This window comes from Acipenser ruthenus, chromosome 2 (genome assembly GCF_902713425.1).
Source record: "Acipenser ruthenus chromosome 2, fAciRut3.2 maternal haplotype, whole genome shotgun sequence".
Taxonomy (NCBI): Eukaryota; Metazoa; Chordata; class Actinopteri; order Acipenseriformes; family Acipenseridae; genus Acipenser; species Acipenser ruthenus.
In genome coordinates, this window is record NC_081190.1 from 43,038,455 (window position 1) to 43,062,557 (window position 24,103).

The 24,103-nt window shown below is 36.6% G+C and overlaps 1 protein-coding gene across 1 annotated transcript in view; it reads left to right on the forward strand.

Moving 5' to 3' along the window:
* The window catches only part of LOC117408955 (guanine nucleotide-binding protein subunit alpha-14), a 70,358-nt gene that overhangs the window by 19,957 nt on the left and 26,298 nt on the right, over positions 1–24,103 (forward strand). Inside the window, exon 2 of the mRNA XM_034014425.2 lies at positions 12,700–12,884. Coding sequence (XP_033870316.1) covers positions 12,700–12,884 — 185 coding nt within the window. The remainder of the gene's footprint in view (positions 1–12,699; positions 12,885–24,103) is intronic.

Genomic DNA, 24,103 nt, shown 5'->3' on the forward strand with positions numbered 1-24,103 from the left:
TAAAGAAAGTGTTTTTTAACTTCAACAGTTTTTACTAGTTTGGCTTCGAATGCAAATAAAATAAAAATAATACAACAAGCATCAGATCCAGAATTTAAAGAAAAGGCCTTGCTATTATTATTTGTTTATTTAGCCAGACGCCTTTATCCAAGGCGACTTACAGAGACTAGGGTGTGTGAACTATGCATCAGCTGCAGAGTCACTTACAATCACGTCTAACCCGAAAGACGGAGCACAAGGAGGTTAAGTGACTTGCTCAGGGTCACACAATGAGTCGGTGGCTGAGGTGGGATTTGAACCGGCGACTTCCTGGTTACAAGCCCTTTTCTTTAACCACTGGACCACACAGCCTCCCTGTTAACAACTGATTTCTTACTTGTATATGATAGTAAGAAAAAAGTATATATTCACGCATGATGTGACTTGCATGTACCAAGCTGAGGCGCTAAATGTTGTACTGGCACAGAACAAGACATTGGGGAATACAGTGATGCAATAAACAATGAAACCCATACGTGACATGTTCTGAGAAAACACCAGCAATGAAAATGTTCCTGCATCAATGAACTAATCAGTTGTTAACAGGTGACTACATTATCCTTACATGTTCTATGTCTTAAAACTCTGATTACGTAAGCCTAATTTTAGTCCTTAGATGTACAGCTATGGTAAAAAGTTTTGCATCACCCGATAGAATTAACAAAACCAGTCAAATGAAACCTGCTGAATAATGTTACGTTAACATATTGAATTACGTACCGGTTTGTAGTTTTCCATATACTTAACATAAAACTGACAAAAATTGAAAAATGTGATATCTGTAAATCTAGCATAAAATACTGTATTACTATTATGGCTTCCGGTAGACTTTTGCGATATCATTTTGTAGTTTCTTTGACTACATTATGTTAAATACAAGATCATATGTTTTATGTTTTTTTTTTTTTTTTTTTTAATTATGTGTGAATCCTAAAATTATAGGGGATGCGACATTTTTGGCTATAGCTGTACAGTATAATACTAACATACTTGTAACATTTTACTTAAATTCAAATTGCCTACTTGCAACGAAATGCACTGTACTGTACCGTACCATTGCCTATGCATTACCACAGCCCAGAAACTAATTTGTAAGTCACACTGTAGGCTCACCCAGCTGCAGAACTGGGCAAAAGAAGGAACCCACTGAAAATGGGTGCTTCATCTTACCTGTACTGACACTTGGCAAATAATTAAAAAGGCAAAACTATCTACAAGTTTCCGGTCGACCCCCCTTTAAATAGAACTAGTGCGTCAATCATTAGAAACCTTTATCTCTCCCCTGCACTACCACTCTACCCCAGTTTCTGTTTCCTAGGAATGTTATCACAGCTAACAAATCCTCTTTGTTTCACCGATTCCTTATCACCCTTTACAAACAATTAATGGCAGACTAAAAAGGAGAACTGAACCACCACATTGTAGCTGCGAGTGACTGTATCATTACTTTTAGTTAAATCTGATGAAGCACGAGTCAACAGAAGTCATTTCCACTGTGTTTTTTTTGTATTGTATTTGATGGTTTGTAGCCTAACAATATGTGTACCATAAGGTATAATGGATTCAACTTCTGCAGAGGTTTAGATTTAAAACATTAACATGCTGAGATGCTCATTATTGTAAATTAAGTTGGGATTTACTGTTTGCTTTAATGCAGCTCAGTATTTGCATTATGTAATCCAGTTTTCTTCTAGGGTGTTTTTTTATTTTTATTAATCTACTTTTTAATAATCAAGTTTTATACATTTAACATGATCACTGTATATACAGTTTTAATTTGCATATTGAGATACTGTGATATGAAAGGAACTATATGAATAAATAAAATTGAATAACATTAAATTGAATAGAATATATTCAGTGCTCCCTCTTTTTGCCATCTAAAATCATGAAGTATCAAAGGCAATGAATGGTTCTTATGCATACATCTTTAACATTTAGGCTACTGTCAACAAGGTCAAAGAGAATTAACTGAATTTCTGAAGGGAGCACTATAAACACGATGTAAACAAGATTTCAAATTCCACAAATTGAAATTGTGAAATATTATGTTTTACTGCAGACACATACAGTATTTGTAGAATGTTGCCCCAATACAGTTTTAAAGTATTGTAAGAAATGTGTTGTTAGAAATTAGAATTTAGGAAATGCAATGAGCGCCACCCACACATGCCACTTTTGATAAGCAAAGCAGAGGGCTGGCTAAACCCATATTTTTGTTGGTAGCCATAGCTTCAGCCCATCAATCAGGTGAATGCCACTTATCCAGATTTGCATTTACTGAGTTTACAGTACATGAAGAGGCGGTACATGAGGACCCTGAGATAGCTCACCTCCTTAAACATAGGTCTAGTTTAGGGCTTGGCTGATGATGCAAATCATTAACAGAGTAGGTGAGAAAAAGGTTTTGTGCTTAACAGCTTCGAGAGATATCACTGCAGATTTTGGCTCTGGTTAACCCAAGGCTCGAAGTTAACGTATATTTGGTAGCGCTTTGCTACCCAAAACTCTTAATTTGCTACTAGTTTTTTTATGCAGTAGCATTTTTCCTAGTTTATATGACCGACCCTGAATGAACACGTACATAATTGCCGGTATTAGTTTTTTAAACACATTATCTTTCCCGATTTGTAGCTGACTGAGGTTTGTACCGCCCCATGTAGATAAGTGCAAGGCCCACAATGCAAATCGTATTGGACAGTGAAGTACAAATACTGTCACAAATCACAACATGGATACAATTTCAAGGTATGAAGTTTATTTTATAGACCAAAAGTTTAAATTAAATAACTGTAAAAACATTGTGATTTTTTAGATAATGGTATTACATTTCTTCAGTCGGCTCCGGTTTTGTGATAATGTTAACCCTGGTTTCACCCACGCTAAAAATGAACACATAATAGGTAGATAATTATTTGACTTTATCAGAATTCTGACTATGAAAAAAAAAAAAAGGCGCAACTGGCTATACCATTACCATGATCCAAGTAACGGCTTCCTTGTTTTATCAGTACGAATAATAGACGAAATAAAGTCTTGAGGTGCATTCATTTATCTATCTTTTCTTTTTATAATAGATTATCACTACCTTGCATCCTTCTCCTGTTTAACTAGTGAAATGTGTGCTTTATCTTCTTTCAATTCTTCAAAATTCTACAGCATTTAAAAATGCAGTGAAAAGGGAGGGTGGGAGCGGACATATTTATGAACAAACCAGTTAGTATAACACGTTGCATGAATCTTTTAAATGTAGCGGTACCGTGCTGGAATTAGCTTTCATTTTCAAAACAGCTCGGTTGTGGTTGTGGCCTTTTAATTTATAAGGTCATACAATGCAGGATTCAACGATAATTTGGCACACGTTACTTTTTTTAAATTTATATCGCTTTATAGGGTGTATGATTTGTTAGTTACCGAAATCTTAGTCAACAACTGAACACAGATGAGGATACTTTCGTACCACTTAATTTGCACCGATGAAACGTAACCTGGTTAACTGTACTGATGTCATATCAAATGCTTAGATGACAAATATGGTTGCATTCTTAGAACTTAAGGATACAACTAAATACATTTCGACAAGGAATTGCATTAGTTCCATTACTAAGTTTCAATAAATACTTTCTGATTTAAATATAGGCCTACTATGTGATAGTTTAGGATAGTCAGTCTATTTAAAACAGTACGTAGGTGTTTATTTTTTAAATTATTTTGACTTATAATTATTAGTCGAATCAATAAACCACTACCGAATAAGACAATTTTGCTACCTGCTTTCCAGGCAGGTAGCAAATCCTCACTACTGCCTTAATAATATCAATAATGGAAAGAAAAGAGTAACATTGTGAAATAGAAGACTGTCTTTAAACCTGCAATATGGCTGATTCCCAAGTGATCAGATCAAAAGTCATTTAATGAATTTGATCTAACACATCATGTGTTAGTGTAGCAAGAACTGCCCAGAAGCTGTCCAGTTGTAATGTTGTGTGAAGCAACAGCCTGCCGAGCATAAGCACCTTCTAATGAATGTTTGTTCAAGATAATTTTTACATGTTGCATATTGTATTTCAAAGAGAATTTTTTACATGTTTGCATATTGTATTTCAAAGATATTTTTTTACATGTTTGCATATTGTATTTCAAATATTTGTAAAATAAAAAAACACCCTACTGTACTTTAGTCCATACCAGACTGTGAATACCAATTAAAGTGAATTTGGAAAATTATGTAAAAGCACCCAGTTGTTCACTTATTTCGGCTTTGTCTGTGCTTAGCTGTTAAGTGGTTCTGTTGTTGACAGCGGACATGGTCTTGTCCTGAAAATTGCCTTTGTGACTAAGCTACATTGGTAGCTTTCTTCAGTGTCTGATTTAATCTTTTGTACAGAGCAACCCCCTACCCTGGTTATGAGCAACAGTTCACTGATATAAAATCATGAAATGCATACAGTACATAAGGAAAGGCTGTAAAGTGTTAGGTCCCATGTTTCAGATGAGTCATTCCCTTCCATTGGGAGGAACCAGCTGGGTTGGGAAACAGCCACAATCTGCCAGGGGATTAAGGAAATAATTATGCAAACAGACTTCTGTATATGTCAATACATTAAACCTCAATCTAATTCTTAAGAACTTAAATATGTTGCTTGACCACTACAGTATGCACTGAAAAAGAACCACACACAATCTAGGTACAGTATGTGTACTCACAGACACAACTCTACATATAAACACATATATCAGTTTTTGTGTTGTCCTCCGACAAAATAAACAGATGCACGTGTGCTCAATAAAAAAAAGCCAGACACACACTTTAGACTGAAACAATCATGTAGTCAAGGCACATATAAACCAACAGACACATAAACACAACCATAATAGCCTGTTTCATTAATGCAACATCACAGATGAGCCCACACATTCATAAAGCTACAAGTATAAACTACAAATAATTGGCCAATGTGCAATCTACACAGACACATGCAGTGACATAAACCAGCTGGTTTCAAAACAAAATAAACTGGTTACACAATAAACTATTGTACTGGCCTCGTTTTAACTTGCTTTTCAGCTGGGGCCATTTTGTAGGATACCCCCCCCCCTCCCCCAGTAATTTGATTTTAAAACAAACATACAGTAATTGATAAAGCTAGTTTTGGCTTCCTCCCTCCAAGGGACACGGTACAGCATAGGTACAGCAGGAGTATTTTGTGTAGTGGATGCAGAGCCACTCTTGTCAACATAGTAAACTATGAATTGAACAGATTTGATTGACATGTAGACAAAAGGGTAAAGCACAGTTGTTTTTTTTTATATATATATATATATATATATACCCTAGCTCCTAATAGGAAAAGAAAATCCATCTGCAAAGGATTATTCTAGGTTTGTACGGTGGTAAAATTGAAATTGAACTTAATTTATACTTAAACCATAATATAAGACACAATATACTGTAATCAAGCGTTCCACTCATGTGGAAGGTTGTAGCACACACAAAGTAGTGAAATATACACTACCCCCCAAATAGTTTTAAATTCTTAGCGTTGTTGAATATATATTATATATTATAGGGATATTTTAAATAATTTCAATCAGGCACTTCTCTCTTTCTACATAAAGAAAACATCTTTCAGAAGGCGGGCAATTTTGTGGCCATACGCTAGGAAAGTCAATTCGTCATTTGCTTAGCAACGGGCTTATCGACCACGAACCTGGTTCAAAACAAGCCAGAAACATGGCGTCGCCAGTTAGTTTTTATAGTGTTTATTCAGTGATGAACCGAAACAGTTATTGTAAATATAAAACTGCTATACAGATGCTTCTACTAATGCATAGTACATTTTTTTATTGTGTATAATGACTGCCTAATTATTATTATTATTATTATTATTATTATTAATATTATTATTATTATAGCTACATAAATATAAAACCTTAATCAGAGTACCATGATAAATGTTTAATCTTAGGAAAAAAATTAAATAACTTATTGTATGCTGAGATTTATTACTACAGTACGCTATAATCATAAGAGGTGGGCTGAAAAAAAACAACCTATTATAGTGTGATACTAGATACATGGGCGTTCATGGGACGTAAAACAAAATCTGTTACTTCTCACAATTTTCAGAATCAAAATGCATCCAGCGTTCTACATTACTTGAATCCTAAATGTGGACATTGTCACTTCAACACAGTAAGTTAACCTTTGTATATATGTATTAGAAAAAAAGCGTACGTGTGATTTATTATATAAACTGAAAATTGATGCGTTTGAGTGGTGTTTATTTTTAATAACCGAAAATAACCGATTTTGTCAAATAATAATCAAAAATGGAAAAAACCCACAATTAAACAAAAAATAGAAAACGAAAAATTCAGGCCCTACATATAGGGTTATAGGACAGTGAAAGCAGAAGTGAATGGACCGAGGCTGAAAGTATGGAATACAGGATACAAAATGTGCACTCTGGTTGTCTTGAAGATCCTTGGCAGTCTGTGTTTTATATAATTTGTATACCATTTCTACAAACCCAGGAGGCAATATAAGTGTTTTGATGTTTAGCATCTTTTATGCCAAATAGGGTCTTCTGGTTTACAGATTTTTCTTTGATCTCCTAATTAATTTAAACTTTAAAACAACCAATCTAGGTGTATGAGCCTGATGAGTGAAGCAGTTCAGCAATGCTTCTCTGGCTTGCTGTAGGGTGGATGCTAGTACCAGTGGAATGTATGGCACATCATTGTCTTATATTAATGTATATGATTTAGCAGTCCTACTCCTGAATCCAAGTGACAGCTATAGTTAATCTTGGAATTCTGCAATCCCAGACTTCAGTGGGGAAGATCTTATTTTTTTCATGTACCTTATAGAGTATGTTAATAAAAAGCAAGTGCCAACAGTTGGTACCCCCCTAATGCTGTATGCTCCAAATAACTTTGTTTTTAAAAATGCAGCCGGGTTATATTGGTCTGAAAAGTGAAATCATTCTGGTGGTTTGTATGTAATTAATTCCTTGTGTGCAGTTCATATATAAGAAGTAATATAATATAATGAAGTTTCACCACCTCAAACCACTTCAAATCGCGTAAGAATTATTGTTAAGATTTCCTGTATGATTTGGCTTCAAGCCCAAGGAGTGGGACCTTCCGGCAGAATTTGGCATAATTTCTCAGAGTGGAAACTCCCTCCCTCAAAGGGAACACCATACAGAAACCACATACAGCAAGTGAAATTAGTTTGACAGTCTCGGTGTAGGTTAAGTACACCACATTACAGAACCACTAAACAGTTTTCCACTATTTGTACTGGGCATCTTTGCAGGCTGTTTAAAAATACCAATGATCAGATGGAGATGAAGACTGAACTGCTCCCATTCAGAAACATGCCATTTGTAAAACTATTGATAATGTTGTACAGAGTGGAGTATGCAGTAAGCTTGCCGAAAAGCATTTCCCTTGAAAAGTTTTATCGTCTGTCTTGATGATGTACTTACTGTATTTAAAAGTCCCTTATGTAACTCATTGTATGACATTCACCCTTTGGTATTCTTTCAGACACTACAGGGTCATGGGTATAAAACTAGCCTTTGAAAAGAGAAGGCAAATATTAGAGTGCTGAATGCTTAGATGTTGATAAAATGGCTTTTACTAGACTGTTGCTAACAATAATTCTACTGGGCAGCTGTGCTGTCAGATAAATTATTGTTGCTGCTGGGCAATTCCACAGGAAGGTCAACCCAGGGGTTAATTTTTAAAAATCATCCTATCATGATGAACTTGCACTCATTTTACAGGAAATTTTGTCAACTTTTAGGATTTATAAGGCATTACCAAAGCAAAGTTTGGATTATAGGAGTAAAACTACTTTTTTTGGCAGTAGTCTATTCTGCAGTTACAAAATTTGCTGCAAAACGTATAGACTCATTAAAATTTGTACATGTTACTAAAGAATAACACATTCATTTTAATATTTCTTTCTAAAGCATACTGTGTTAGCTTAATGATGAGGCCAAACTGCAAATTTCATCATCACTCAATTTAGTAAAATTAATAATGTTAATAACGACACTGACTCCCAGTACGTCCGACACCGAAATTTCATATTTTTTTAGTTTTGAAATTATTTCATACCATAGATTCTCTGCACAAGGGGTCCCCCTAACATATTTACCCTATTGATTGCTCACCGCAATCTACAGTTTATCAGAAATCCTGGTGTCGGACACCCGTACGTCCGACACCATGTTTTAAGTGCTGCCACCTGTTTGTCATATGCAATCATAACTTCCTGTTGTATCATAACTGCAATCATAACTTCCTATTGTATCATAACTGCAATCATAACTTCCTGGTTTAAGCACATGGTTGAACACCATTTGACATCTACAGAGTAGCTAAGGAGAGAAATCCAGGAATAAATATCCTTTATGTCTCAAAAGAACAAATTGAAAAGGAGAGGAATATGCTTGAGACTCACTGGGAAGGCACACTAGCAAATCCAAATACACACCAAGTTCACAGCGTTAGGCCAAAGGGAAAGTTTGCTTTGATTGTAGCTGAAACTTCTGACTCCCCTCATTTCATGGAAGTGCCAATTAAAGACAAAGATCTAGATGAGACCCTCGATGAGTCCAGTCAACCAAATCAAGAAGTGGGTATCTCTGGTAGAGAAGTCTTCTTGGTAGGGGATTGGGTCCTTGTTAAGTATGATGGCAACATATTTCCAGGAGAGATCACCAAACAGAGTAAAGAGGATGGCCAGCAAATCTACAATGTGAATGCCATGTGCCCATCTGGAACAAAATGGAAATGGCCTGAAACTCCTGACCACATTATGTACTTTGAAAAGGATGTCATTAGAAAGATTGAAGCTCCGGTAGTTGCAGGAAACGGGACAGTTCATTTTCGTTACCCAATTCTAGGCTCTATGCATACTGTAGTTTTGTATTTTGATTTAGATTACAGTACTCCAGTAGTTGCAGTAAATCAGGGAAAGTTCTCTCTCTACCCCATTCTTGGTTCTTGGTTAGCATGTTAGTCATTATTATTATTATTTGTTTATTTAGCAGACGCCTTTATCCAAGGCGACTAGAGACTAGGGTGTGTGAACTATGCATCAGCTGCACAGTCACTTACAACTATGTCTCACCTGAAAGACAGAGCAGAAGGAGGTTAAGTGACATGCTCAGGGTCACACAATGAGTCAGTGGCTGCGGTAGGATTTGAACATAAGGGTGCATTGCAGTTTTGTTATCTAGAGTACACTTAAGAGATTAGTGTTCATATTGATGTTTCTCTGTGTTGTAGCGTATTAATGTGTGTTGTTTTTCTCTCAAAACACAAGATTACATCAGGTTACTATATTGTTCATGTATCCTGCATGTAATAATAGTTCAGAATAAAATGGTGAATTCTGGGCATTTAAATACATCTTGTGAGTTTTCATTTCTAGCTTTAGTTGTTACACCTCATTTCAATTAAGATTGTGGTGAGCAAATTAAGTAAATAAGGTCTGCTAGAGGTTAGCTAGCGCTGCAGGGGCCTGGGTTCGATTCTGGGCTGTGTGGAGTTTGCATGTTCTCCCCATGTTCACATGGCTTTTCTCCAGGTACTTGTGTTTCCTCCCACAGACCAAAGACATGCTGTTCAGGTTGATTCGTCACTCTAAATTGCCCTCTGTGTGTGTGTGTGGTGCTCACTGCCACCCTATGGAGGATTAAGCAGTTATGATAAAGGATGGATGGGGTCAACTAGCATTTATCAATACAGTGTACTGTAGCTGCACAAAAGGCTTAATATATAGAATTAATCACTTGAAATATTCCTAAAAGTTAAACCTTCCATTGACAGCTTTGGTAAATTGATGATATTTGGAAACAATTTTTAAAAAAAAATTAAAATAGTATTTGTATGTCCGACACTTTCACAAATGTACGTCCGACACTTAAAACTGAACGCCCGACACTGAAGAAAACTGTTCCTATTTCAGAAATAATGCATGCAATTTGAAATACTTAATATACAATTCACTACTTTAAGTCTTACCTAAAAGATCAGCATAGTGTGTATTACCAGAGTCCTCCTAATTCAGAGTGATCTGAATGTTTCTGACCAGTGCTGGAAAAACACACTTCTCTGATTACATCCGACACCTACTGTTTTATACCCCCCCTAGATAGGATATTTAGTATTTGACAATTTTGATATGATGAACAACTATACTAATAGGAGCATCTACCATGCCATAAAAGAAACCAAGCAAGTTATGTCAGTTAAGAAGCTACAGATCTGCAAAGTGTCCAAAGCGTATGCCCGACACTGTGGAATTGCCCTGCTTTTACCATTAATAAATCCAAAATGACCGTGAATAAAGCATGAGTATACTGTAGCAGGATACTCAGTTCTGTTCTGTTCAGTTCTCTTGGGTGTTACTATAGGACTGTGAAGTTTGAAGTGACTTACTGACTTACGGATCTGTGATAGATGAGATAGTAGTAAGTAGCTTTTTGTAGTTAAAAGAGATATAGCTAATTTAAATAATTCCATACAAAATCCAAAATTTAAAGAAGTACTGAAAGTTATTTCAAGTGATCTCAGAAGAAAGGAAACAACACACACAGATCCAATACAAGTTGTAATTTATATGGACATGATACTGGCTCTTTATTCATATCTGTCATACACTTGCATTCTCTTTGTGCAATACAATAGTTCTCAGAAGTGAAGATAAGATCAATGGAAATGGATAGGCCAGTTGGTATGTGTATGAGATATGTCAGATTCTCTTCACTCTGTTTTAGATACAAAAAAAGATATACTTAAAATGACAGGGGACTTTTATTGATTTTATTGAATTCTTAGAAATGATTTAAACCTGTTTATATTTGGAACGGTTACATCCATGTGACCTATGGCAAACTTATGCTCCTGACTGTAATAACAATTTCTGAATAAATGGTCTCTTTCATTATGATGGCAGCCCAAAGTAATAATCATTATGCAAGCTTTTCAGGATAATTACTTCTATAGTTGACCTGCTTTTATGTGATTTTTTTTCATTACTTTAAATGGGTTATATATGGATGATCAAAAAGTTTTACATTCAAGTCGTTCATTTTTTCTCATTTCTTCTCTGTGACATAACAGTCCATGCTGCTCTTCTATATATTTTGGTTCAGGATTAGTTTAATGCATTTTGCAGCTGCTCAGTTCTGTTTAGTACTGTTGGGTGTTGCTATAGGACTGTTAAGTTTGACGTGACTAACCATGATATAATAGTGCCCCCCTGAACTCCACCTCTGTTTACTATGTTTACTATTGACAGTAGCTGCCTTAAAAATAAATCCTGTACTGTACAAATGATATGCCTAAATCTCTAAATAAGAGATCAAAATACAATACTATGCTGAGTAACTGCATTGAGCATATTGAAGTAACATGTGAAGCTGGTACATACAGAAAGCACATAATTCTGTCATATACAATAAAGTATTTTTGTAAACATGTTCGAACTCTGTTGACAAGAGACAAGTATTTGCTGTATTGGCCACAAAACATCTTTGCTCCCTGCTTCAGAGCCATAAACCCACCATATGTGCTCTGGACCCCCTCCCCACTCACCTCTTCCAGGCTGCGGCCCCTGCTCTACCCCCTTTCATCTCCTCTCTTCTCAACACCTCTCTGCTCTCTGGCTGTTTCCCCTCTGCCTTCAAACAGGCCTGCATCACCCCATCTTAAAAAAACCCTCCCTTGATCCCAGAACTACTGTCCTGTCTCCCTTCTCCCGCTTCTCTCTAAAACCCTTGAGCGAGCGGTACATCGCCAGCGCTCTGCTTTCCTGTCAACACATTTTCTGCTCGACCCCCTCCAATCTGGTTTTCGCCCGGCACATTCCACTGAAACTGCTCTTCTCTCTGTCATTAACTCTCTACTCTCTGCCTGTGCCGCCTCCCTCTCCTCTGTCCTAATTCTTCTTGACCTCTCTGCTGCCTTTGACACAGTCTACCACTCTATTCTCCTGTCCTCCCTCACTGACCTGGGACTACATCAGTGCTCTTGCCTAGTTCTCCTACCTCACTGATCACGCGTACAGAGTGTCCTGGCGTGGCTCACCCTCTGCCTCTTGCTTTTTTTCTACAGGTGTCCCCCAAAGCTCAGTCCTGGGACCACTTCTGTTTTCTCTGTACACCCGCTCCCTGCATCCCCTTGTCTCCTCCCATGTATTCTCTTATCATTTCTATGCTGACGATGCCCAGAATAATTTTAGAAGCAATACACCTTTTCCACATCTCCCCTATCTTTCCCACTTAAATCTATTCTGCAAGAAAGCATGAGATATAATTGTGGTGTGTGAACAATGTATACTTTTTGCATACCTCAAAAGGCACATATTCTATGTGCGCTTTGAAGAAGGATATTTCCTGTTTCCCGAGTTGGATAAGGTATTACAATGAAGGCAATCAAATAACATTTGATCACAATCAAATAACATTAGATAGCATGTTTAAAATTAACTTGAGATGTGTTAATTGTAAACACGCTAAGGTGCATTTGCAACCCTTGCTGCTGATGAAGGGTTAACATAAAGCTACTTACCAAGTTTTGAAAATACATGACACACAGTATTTTAACAGTGCTCTTTCATTTTCTTTTTAATAGGAACTGGAGAGAGTGGCAAAAGTACATTCATCAAACAGATGAGAATCATTCATGGTTCAGGATATACAGATGAAGACAAGAAGGGATTCATTAAACTGGTCTATCAGAACATATTTACTGCCATGCAATCGTTGGTCTGGGCCATGGATAACTTGCGCATACAGTACAAGGATGAGCAGAACAAGGTAAGAGGGCTTCTTTATATTACATGTTTATTCATATCTTTTTTTTGTGCTTGGTCTTCTTTCTCTTCTTTTTGCAAAGTTAATTTATGAATATATCTCTTGAAACATTTACGTCTAACAAAGACTGGAAAAAAAGTATATTGATCCCAACCAACCATTGTAGGCTTAAATACTGTCATGAAAGCAGATGAGCCATTCAGATTACCAGAGTGCAGACAGCACGGCAAACTAAATTGAAAAAGTAACTTGGAACGTCAATGCCAGAAAAATCAGCTGCATGTATTTACTGTATTGGGTTTTGCCTTGACTGTCATGATGCATTTAAAGTCATTTTTTTCAAATGGCCAGTTTGCGAGTTGAATTTAGGAACACTGTTTTCCATTGTTAACTTTAGGGCATAAAAAATGAAAGTCTACAGTGGTAGTTGACAAATGTTTTGGCTAATGCCTTAATCAATGTTGTAGTTGTATCCCTTGTTATCAAACAGGATGTTCTGTTGGTTTTCCCCTGATAACGACAACACATACGGCACACAGTTGTTTTACAATGAGCGATTGCTGTAGCAGCTGTTTTTATGTTAAACTAACTAAACTGTCTGCAGATTAAATAATACTGTTGCCCTTTTTGTATTCATTATCTGCCTTCATTTCAAACCTTTAATGATTGGGATTGGGGACCTTGTTGGTTTGGTAGGCGTGCCAGGCAGTCCCTGATATTGTGTACGTATCCATGCTGGAAAGTGGTACCAAGCAGAAGTGAGGGGGGAGTGTGTGTGGATTACAGGTAAACCCATTCAAGTGCTTATTAGCTGTACTAATGCTTTCGCCTACTGCTGTGGTTTTCAACAGTTTGAGACTGCATACCAAACAGTAGTTCTTAAATATTTTAATTACAAGTCTTGAAAAAGAATCAAAAAGACAGTATTTGTGAATCTCTTCAGAAACACTCTCTAATTCAGCAGTACTGTGTGGAAAACTTGGCAAGTGTAGGAAAATATGGCTCTCTGCTAGGTGTGGACAAGAGTGCTATGTTGTGCCAGTTTTCATCAGCTGCCAGATCCGTCAAGTCAGTCACTTGTTACGGCATAAATTCCATCTAGGCTATTATTATTATTATTATTGTTGTTATTATTATTATTATTATTATTATTATTATTATTATTTGTTTATTTAGCAGACGCCTTTATCCAAGGCTATTTACAGAGACTCGGGTGTGTGAACTATGCATCAGCTGCAGAGTCACTTATAACTACGTCTCACCCGAAAGACGGAGCACAAGGAGGGTAAGTGACTTGCTCAGGGTCACACAATGAGTCAGTGGCTGAGGTGGGATTTGAACCGGGGACCTCCTGGAGCCACACAGCCTCCTGTCCAGTATATTTCCAATAACAACAAAGCATTCCAAGTTGGATGATGTCCCCCGAGCTCGCTGCGCTTTGGCTACTTACTTGGTTGAAGAACACATATACTTATTTAAGCACAGTATTGTTAATTGCCATTCTTCTTTTGATACTTTTCACTGCCATTTTTTTTACGTTTTAGTGTTAAAATGTGACTTTTCTTTAATGACTGGCCTTAAATGTATGGACAGTTGGCAACCTTAAGTCAAATGCAGTTTAACATGGCTTACTTCTTTCTCAATCGCCAGTACAGCAAAGGCAGTGAGCTTTCCTTGCTTTACTGTTGAACGGAGGTGGTTTTTGACATGTTTTGTTAAGAAAATGCTCTTTCTCCAGGGGATAAGGTTTTTAGTGGTTTGTGGCATTCAGGACTGATTTGTAAAAATATTTCTAATGCCCCACCCTTGCCGCTTTTCGTTCTTCTTCCCATTTCTTGTGTTTATGCTTTGCTGCCCCCGAAAGAGACATCTTTTGCTGTATTCCAGCAAAATCAAACTGACTGACTGACTTGGAATTTACTTGCGTTGCCACGAAAGTGAGTGAGAGTAAGTTCCGGGTCAGCCAGTTTGATTTTGTGTGAACACATGTGAGATGCCCTGCCTCGGTTGAAATGTCAGTGTGTGAAGTTCTTCCAGTTTGCACACAATTCTGTATCTGTTTAAAAAAACAAAAACAAAAAAAAAAAAAAAACTTTTCGTTTCCGGCCGTGTGGGATTAACAGAAAAGCAATCGTGTATCTCTGAGTTTGTAGTTGTTTGTTTTGGGATGTGGTGTCTCATACACATTTTAGCCTATTTTTTGCACACTAAGAAATTACTGTTTCATTATACATTCTGTTGAAAATAAAGTACAGTTAACTCGACTGGTGAATAATTCGACACCTTCTCTTAATTTGACAGTTTTGGTCCCGGATTTTCTCTGTATAAAATATACACATCCTGCTTTGTTATTTTTTAATTCGACACCACACTTTACTCGTAACTTGACACTTATTACCGGTACCGAAGGAATAAAAACTACTAAAAAGACTAGTGGATAACTCGACATTGTCGTTTCGTTCAATTGGCTTTAAAGCTCAGGTTATTTGGGATAACAAGCTTGTCAACAGAACTTTCAAAGTGTGTGTTTTTGCATGCGAAACGATCGATTTCTGTGTGAAACTGTAAGTTGTTTATTATTGTTTTTCTTCACCGAGTTAATTCTGTATAATGTACATTTTTGCTATTTAAGCAGTCAAATTAGATAGTACAAGCCAATAACTAAAAGTATAGTCAACAGTTTATAGTTGGATTGTTTTCGTAAAAATAACGCTGTAGTTATTTTATTAATTGTTATTTCAATCGAACTATATGAGTTGTACCAGGTTTGTACATTACTGTATACTGTAATTGATTTATTCACTGCAGTTCTTTCAACCATTTTCATAAGGACAATTAACTAAAAATAAACTAGTAAATACTATAATACTGTAAACATGTGAGTTTTGTTACTTAAATGCATGTTATTGCCATGGCTCATGTGCATCCGTGGTTAACTCGACACCTTGGATAAGTCAACACTAAATGGCATCCCTGTGGGGTGTTGAGTTAACCAAGGTTGACTGTATATCCTCCTGCAAAAGGAAATTTTTTGTTTTATTATTTTTTTTTTTTATCGTAACAGAGTAAAATATATTTTGAGTTGACTGTGAGTGAAAGAAAATATATATATATTTCCTTGTTCCTTGTTCAAAATAATCTTTAGCATCAGAAAAATATAACCCTTTCTTTCCTTGTTAGTTTATTTGATAACCAGTGTATTATTTAATGTTCTACAGCAGTGGTTCCCAGCCTTTTTCAATGTAGGGACCACCTAGGGGTTTGGATTATTCCCACGAATCACTTGCATTTTTTCACATCAGCATTTTGAGACTAAATGGTATGTGTTTATGTATAAGACATGTAGAAAGTAAAGTATTTATATAACGTACCAAACTTTATGAGATTCCTGGGCTTGAGTCTTCGCTATCAGGTTGCTGTTGGCAAAGTTCCTGTTTCTTTTGTTTAAAATGTTTATTTTTTCACATTCTGCATGCTTTGTAAATAAATGGCATCTCAATTTTGCAGGTTTAAGAGTTATGTTTGACAAAACCTCCTGACAAATAAAGCACTGGAGCTTGGGTCGTCCTCGGATCCAGTAAATGTAAATGCCAGTGCTGGTCCTCGCAACCGTTACCTCGTGTAGCAAATTAATCTATCCGTTTCTAATGCAACTTATTGTTCGCCAACTTCGCTCGATGTGCATGTGTGTATTTTTTTTTTATATATTACAAGAACGTCAAGACTGTACAAATTATTTCCAGAAGTAGTGTTAATAGAATTTCCTTTTGTCATTTAGTCTTGTGAGGTATTAAACCTGGCTGAATAAACCCATATAATAACATAGCGCTGAAGTCGATCATTCACACTACAGTACAGTTCACAAGTCAAGATACAAATATAGCTTATTTTTGTTACTATATATGCAGCTAACTGCTCCAAAAACATATAATATGGAAACAATAGGGATATCCCTGGCAACACTGTAGCACATATTTTATATTGTTGAAAATGAAAAGTACTAAAACTATGGTTTTAATGTTTTTTTTTCAGTTGTTTTGTTTTAATTTAGTCAAGCAACACCTAATAAGCTACGTGCCTGTAAAATAGCTAATAAGTCTGCTTTTAATTTACTTTGCACACACTTTGCTATTGTCTGTTTTGTTGAAAAGCATTAGCTTTTAAGATTTATTTTTAATGGCAAATATGTTTTTTGCCCACAAGTTGTGTGCATTGTTTAAGGGCCACACACATCTTTTTTTATATTTATTTATTTATTTATTTCACAAGCACCTCTCCATCTCAATAAATACCTATTTATTTGGAACTTGCACATTTGGAAGAAAAGACTTGGATTAGCAAAATGCCACTGTGACAGGGATGACCGAGTGGTGACGTCAGGCCAGAAGCAGGAACTACACACAGACTTGGGTACTCTTGCGCCATTTTTATTGAAACAAAAATAAATATTTAGATACACAAACACTGCTCAGTGAGCAAAATAAATATACCTAAGGTCAGGCTGAGCAGTTGCCTTCACTGATCCTTATGTGTTTTTTTTTTGTTGTTTTGTTTTGTTCTCTGTTCTCTGTTCTCTCTTTCTCTCCAAAACACACCACCTCGAACAGGGAGAGCTGCAGACTCTGCAGATTGTGTCTCTCTAACCCGTGGAAGCGCCAGAGCTAATGGAGAGCTCCTTGTGGAACTTCATAGCCAGGGTGAGAACCTATGCTCTCCTGACTGTATGACTGACCTTTCATATCATGCAGAAAAATATTTATACAATTAAACCGCACATTTTCTAATTTATTTTTTTGAAAAAACAAAATGTGACGTGGACATAAAGTTTGCGCTAGGTTTTCCATTGCAAATCATGCAAGAGAAAAAAAAGAAAAATGATTTCCTTTGCTGGTGCCTGTAGCATACATATGCTATCAATTTACATGTTTTAAAGGGATGGAGTTACCCTTAACCAAAGTATGTAAATTATGTTTGGTATATTGGTCAATAGTATTTGCTTTTTTTTCAGATGAAGAAGAACACTACTTTCGAAATGACAGTGGAATATTTAGTGTGGTTTATATTAATGTTTCAGTAGTTTGGGACAAACACTAATCACAAAATGTTTTAGTACAAATATTTATTGTGGAGAATGCAGAGTTTGCGTTTTTACAGAGAAGTATGTTGTATATACACATAACATTTGGCATCAAACCTAACTTGGTTTGAGGGCTCGCTGACTGGCCTACTGGACGAGGCTGAGACCCCCATTGATAAAACATTGTTTTATCAATGAAATTGTTTTTAAGAAAGGTGGAGATGGGGAGGTGGTGGGTTACGATGAAATCGAAACGCAAATGAGAGGTAAGTGAAGAGGGTATTTATAGTGCTAACAGTCTTAATTAGCTAATGTGTAAATTGAATGATTCAATTTGGTGACGCGGAGATTGGTGTCTGACCCTCCCCCCGAACTTTAATTATAAATTTCATTTAGTGTTAGGGATTCTGACATTTTCTGGTTGGCCACTCCATGAAAATGGTATGCTTGTTGCATCATAAGTCATCAATATCAGGCTAATGGTAAGCCCAAGTTTGTTGTGTTAAAGAAATTGTCTGATATTGATGACTTATCCTATGTAACAAATGTTACATTTTCATGGAATGACCCTGGTGCAGTTGTTTGTTGCAGTTTCAGGTACGTCTTTTCTGTTTGGTTTGTAATAATTATTATTATTTATTTCTTAAGACAGCCTTATCCAGGGCGACTTAGTCGTAAACAAAAAATACATTTCAAGAATCACAGTACAAGTATTAATACAATTAAGAGCAAGATAAAATACAATGACTTCAGTTCTAGTAAGTACAAGTATATTATAAAATACGAATCAATATCGGATGCAGATAACAGTGTCAGTGATAGTTACATCATGATATGATTAAATGCAAAATACTACAGATTGAATAACACTTGTGTCAGATTACAGTACATAATAATAATAATAATAATAATAATAATAATAATAATAATAATAATAATAATAATATTTGACTGATCATTAAAAAATGTTTATCCTGTATGGCTCATCCATTCATTGGTACAGAAGTGCAACGCAGGAAAGGGTATTGTGTTTTAAGCATTCATATTTATTTGAGCTTATTTGTTCAGTATGCACTGTATGTGCAGGGGTCTGTTTCATGCATGCAGAAACTGCTAAGCAATTACTTCAATGCTACAGATTTTCCAATCTGGGGAATAGCAAATTCCGTTTTTCAAAAATGACCAATTTCATTTTCCCTACCTTTTATCAATGTTGATAATTTAACATGGTATTTGAACACACACACACACACACACACACACACACACACACACACATATATATATACAGTACTGTGCAAAAGTTTTAGGCAGGTGTGAAAAAATGCTGTAAAGTAAGAATGCTTTCAAAAATAGACATGTTAATAGATTATATTTATCAATTAACTAAATGCAAAGTGAGTGAACAGAAGAAAAATCTAAATCAAATCCATATTTGGTGTGACCACCCTTTGCCTTCAAAACAGCATCAATTCTTCTAGGTACACTTGCACAAAGTCAGGGATTTTGTAGGCATATAGTCAGGTGTATGAGTAAACAATTATACCAAACAGGTGCTAATGATCATCAATTCAATATGTAGGTTGAAACACAATCATTAACTGAAACAGAAACAGCAGTGTAGGAGGAATAAAACTGGGTGAGGAACAGCCAAACTCAGCTAACAAGGTGAGGTTGCTGAAGACAGTTTGCTGTCAAAAGTCATACACCATGGCAAGACTGAGCACAGCAACAAGGCACAAGGTATTTATACTGCATCAGCAAGGTCTCTCCCAGGCAGAAATTTCAAGGCAGACAGGGGTTTCCAGATGTGCTGTCCAAGCTCTTTTGAAGAAGCACAAAGAAACGGGCAACGTTGAGGACCGTAGACACAGTGGTCGGCCAAGGAAACTTACTGCAGCAGATGAAAGACACATCATGCTTACTTCCCTTTGCAATCGGAAGATGTCCAGCAGTGCCATCAGCTCAGAATTGGCAGAAAACAGTGGGACCCTGGTACACCCATCTACTGTCCGGAGAAGTCTGGCCTTCATGGAAGACTTGCGGCCAAAAAGCCATACCTCCGACGTGGAAACAAGGCCAAGCGACTTAACTATGCACAAAAACACAGGAACTGGGGTGCAGAAAAATGGCAGCAGGTGCTCTGGACTGATGAGTCAAAATTTGAAACATTTGGCTGTAGCAGAAGGCAGTTTGTTCGCCGAAGGGCTGGAGAGCGGTACACGAATGAGTGTCTGCAGGCAACAGTGAAGCATGGTGGAGGTTCCTTGCAAGTTTGGGGCTGCATTTCTGCAAATGGAGTTGGGGATTTGGTCAGAATTAATGGTCTCCTCAATGCTGAGAAGTACAGGCAGATACTTATCCATCATGCAATACCATCAGGGAGGCATCTGATTGGCCCCAAATTTATTCTGCAGCATGACAACAACCCCAAACATACAGCGAAAATCATTAAGAACTATCTTCAGTGTAAAGAACAAGAAGGAGTCCTGGAAGTGATGGTATGGCCCCCACAGAGCCCTGATCTCAACATTATCGAGTCTGTCTGGGATTACATGAAGAGAGAGAAGCAACCGAGGCTGCCTAAATCCACAGAAGAACTGTGGTTAGTTCTCCAGGATGTTTGGGCCAACATACCTGCCGAGTTCCTTCAAAAACTGTGTGCAAGTATACCTAGAAGAATTGATGCTGTTTTGAAGGCAAAGGGTGGTCACACCAAATATTGATTTGATGTAGATTTTTCTTCTGTTCACTCACTTTGCATTTTGTTAATTGATAAATATAAACTATTAACACGTTTATTTTTGAAAGCATTCTTACTTTACAGCATTTTTTCACACCTGCCTAAAACTTTTGCACAGTACTGTGTATATATATATATATATATATATATAATGTTGATAGTTATACGTACATTAAAATAAGTAAATTAATATATATTACCACCATTTTTCCTTTTTTCATTTTTCATTTAACAAGAGGTGTGTCTCCAGACAGAATGTCTTTATGAAACAAACACTGTGTAGTGTTGTAGTGACTACATAATTTACACAGTAATATTAACGTACATATTAGAATTGTAGATTAACTAGTTTGTGTAAAACTGCAAAACCACTGAACTGCTCTCTGGGATGCATACCTATTTACATGATCAGATTGAAATATGCAAAGTGGCAAGTGTAAAGGCAAATGGTGACGAAGGTGTGGTTTAGAAACTCAAAATTCCCTCTCCATTGTCGTGAGAAGCATGCACATTCCACACGCTATAGGAAGTGTTTGGCCAAATCATGGTATGGCTTAAAAGGGTGGGTAAATTGCCTTCTCACTCTAAAAAACAATACAAATTGACAAAAAAACTACATTTTTATTGCATGTTCACGAGACTTCAGCAGTGAAGATCTTGTTTGTGACATAATCTCACGCAACCAGGATACGTACCAAGGACAAAAAAAGTCATGTTTGCACCCCAAAATGTATTAAATTGGCATACAGCTATGACCAAAAGTTTTGCATATCCCAGCCAATAGAATTAACACATTTTGCTTCATAAAGTTGAATGAAACCTGCTGAAGAATGTTATGTTAACATATTGAACTGCATATTGCTTTGTAGTTTTCCATATACAGAAGCATTCAAATATACCCTCCCTGAATTTTTATATTAATTAGACAAAGAGAAGGAGACTAACTAAACAAAAATGAATCGCAAGCTTTCAAGAACTCAGAGGTCTCTTCTTCAGGTGAAAGTAGGAAAGAGAGATTACATTTTACAATCTCTCTTTCCAACACATCTCCTTCTGGACTAATACAGCTACCATTTCATATATTAATTAGGTAATTTGCATTTGAAAGGGCCATTTCTCTGCCTAAAAGAAAACTACATGTAAGCCCAAATTACCCAAAAAGGGGGGTGTATGTTAATAAAATACTTCTTTATTTGGTTTTATGGCCTTTTGAGAGTCACACATTTTAACAGCCTATTCTGACTAATCATTTGGGTATCAGAAATCAGAATAATAAAACAAGACATTGATAACTCCAAAGTTTATTAAAAGGATTTTATCACACTCACCAGCAGATTCAGACAGTTACTTTTGGGGTGTCTTTGTCGTAAATAGAGCTATGGTGTTTGATTTGTTTTTAGTTCTGGATTTAAAATATATGCCATATATATCATACAGTAAAGAGACTCACAGAAAGAAGCCATACAGTAGTACACTCAGAAACTATTATGAACTGATTTGAACATTTTAATCTTAGTTTTATAAATCTTAAAATATTATAAGACCTTAAAAATAGGTCAGACATGGTAAACTAAGTAACATCAGCACAGTACTGGACTGTCTTCCGGAAGCTTTTAATTTATGTATATATATATTTATTTATTTAGTCGGAACGTTTTTTTTCTTTTTTTTCTACAAATAATCCCTTTGTAGAATGTGGTTTAAATGGAGATACACTGATTAGGGTCATGTAGCAACTAAAAATGTGCACATAATATAACATGTTCAAATAAATAACTGTGAAGGGATGGTTGAGAATGGGAGAATGTATAAGCAGTAGTAGTTTAAAGTGTAACATTAAATAACTAAATATCTCAATTTGTAATCTCTCAAATCACTGAAAGCTTGATGGGAGGCGATTTAGAGATTTTTGAAGTATGTTTTTTAATCTTACCGTGATAGTGTGCCAACCTGATTTTCTCTGTAACATAATACCTGATCCAGCAGGCATAACCAGAGATCACAAACTGGTTTTGTTTTTTTTTTTACTTCTTATTCCTTCTGGTTGGGAGAAAATGTTTGTTTAAACAGATAAAGTAAATTTTGATAAACATATGCAGAAAATTTAAAAAATGAACAAATAAATAAATAGGCTTTCAGCCAGTGTTATTCGAAAAACTAGAAACAGTATAAAAGTCTTTACTCAACGACAAAAACAACACAAGAAGCAATTGCAGATTGACTGAGCACAAGGTTTCATACAGTTAAGACTCGGGTACATTATTATTATTTATTTCTTAGCAGACGCCCTTATCCAGGGCGACTTACAATTGTTACAAGATATCACATTATTTTTTTTACATACAATTACCCATTTATACAGTTGGGGTTTTTTACTGGAGCAATCTATGTAAAGTGCCTTGCTCAAGGGTACAGCAGCATTGTCCCCCATCTGGGATTAAACCCCCGACCCTCTGGTCAAGAGTCCAGCGCCCTAACCACTACTCCACACTGCTGCCCCACATTATGTTAATAAACACATTTTCAAGCTTAAGAGTCTTATTTTTTTTTTAAATTTAGTCGTCGCCAATTATTTTTACCCCGGTTTTCACCCCAATTTAGCATGCCCAATTATTATCTGTATCCCCGGCTCACCGCTCGCAACCCCCTCCCCCGCCGACTCGGGAAACGGAGGCTGGAACACGCGTCCTCCGAAACGTGCTCCTTCCAAGCCGTCATTTTTCGCACTGCAGATCCACAGCAATGCCACCAGACCTATAGTGCCGGAGGACAACACAGATCTGGCGGCTCCGCTGCAGAGCCACAGGCGCCCTATCGGCCACAGGGGTCGCTGATGCGCGGTGAGCCGTGGATTCCCCTGCCGACCTAAGCCCTCCCTACCCGGGCAGCGCTCAGCCAATTGTGCGCCGCCCCCTAGGAACTCTCGGTCACGGTCAGCTGTGACATAGCCTGGATTCGAACCTGCGATCTCCAGGCTATAGGGCACATCCTGCGAGGAGCGCCTTTACTGGATGCGCCACTCGGGAGCCCCAAGCTTAAGAGTCTTAAAGTGTTACTGACCCCCTAAAGTACTGTGAGTCCCTGATATTTCAATGAATTACGTCAAATATAAATTCCTTTCACTTCCACTTCTTAAGATTAACTGCGTACATGTTTTGATCTTTCTGACAATGTCAAATTTCTTTGTCACCCGTGTAGCACCAAGTCTGATGATGATGATAAAACATGAACAAAAAAAGTATATTCTCTTTAATTTTTGCTATCATTGAAAGACCTCACAAAAAAAATAAATAAATAAATAAACACAATTGAATTCATTTTTTCTAGATTCGATTAGTCTTTTTATGTAACTGCAAAAAATGGTAATCCCAGACAGCAGTCAGTAGCAGGCTGTAAACTAGG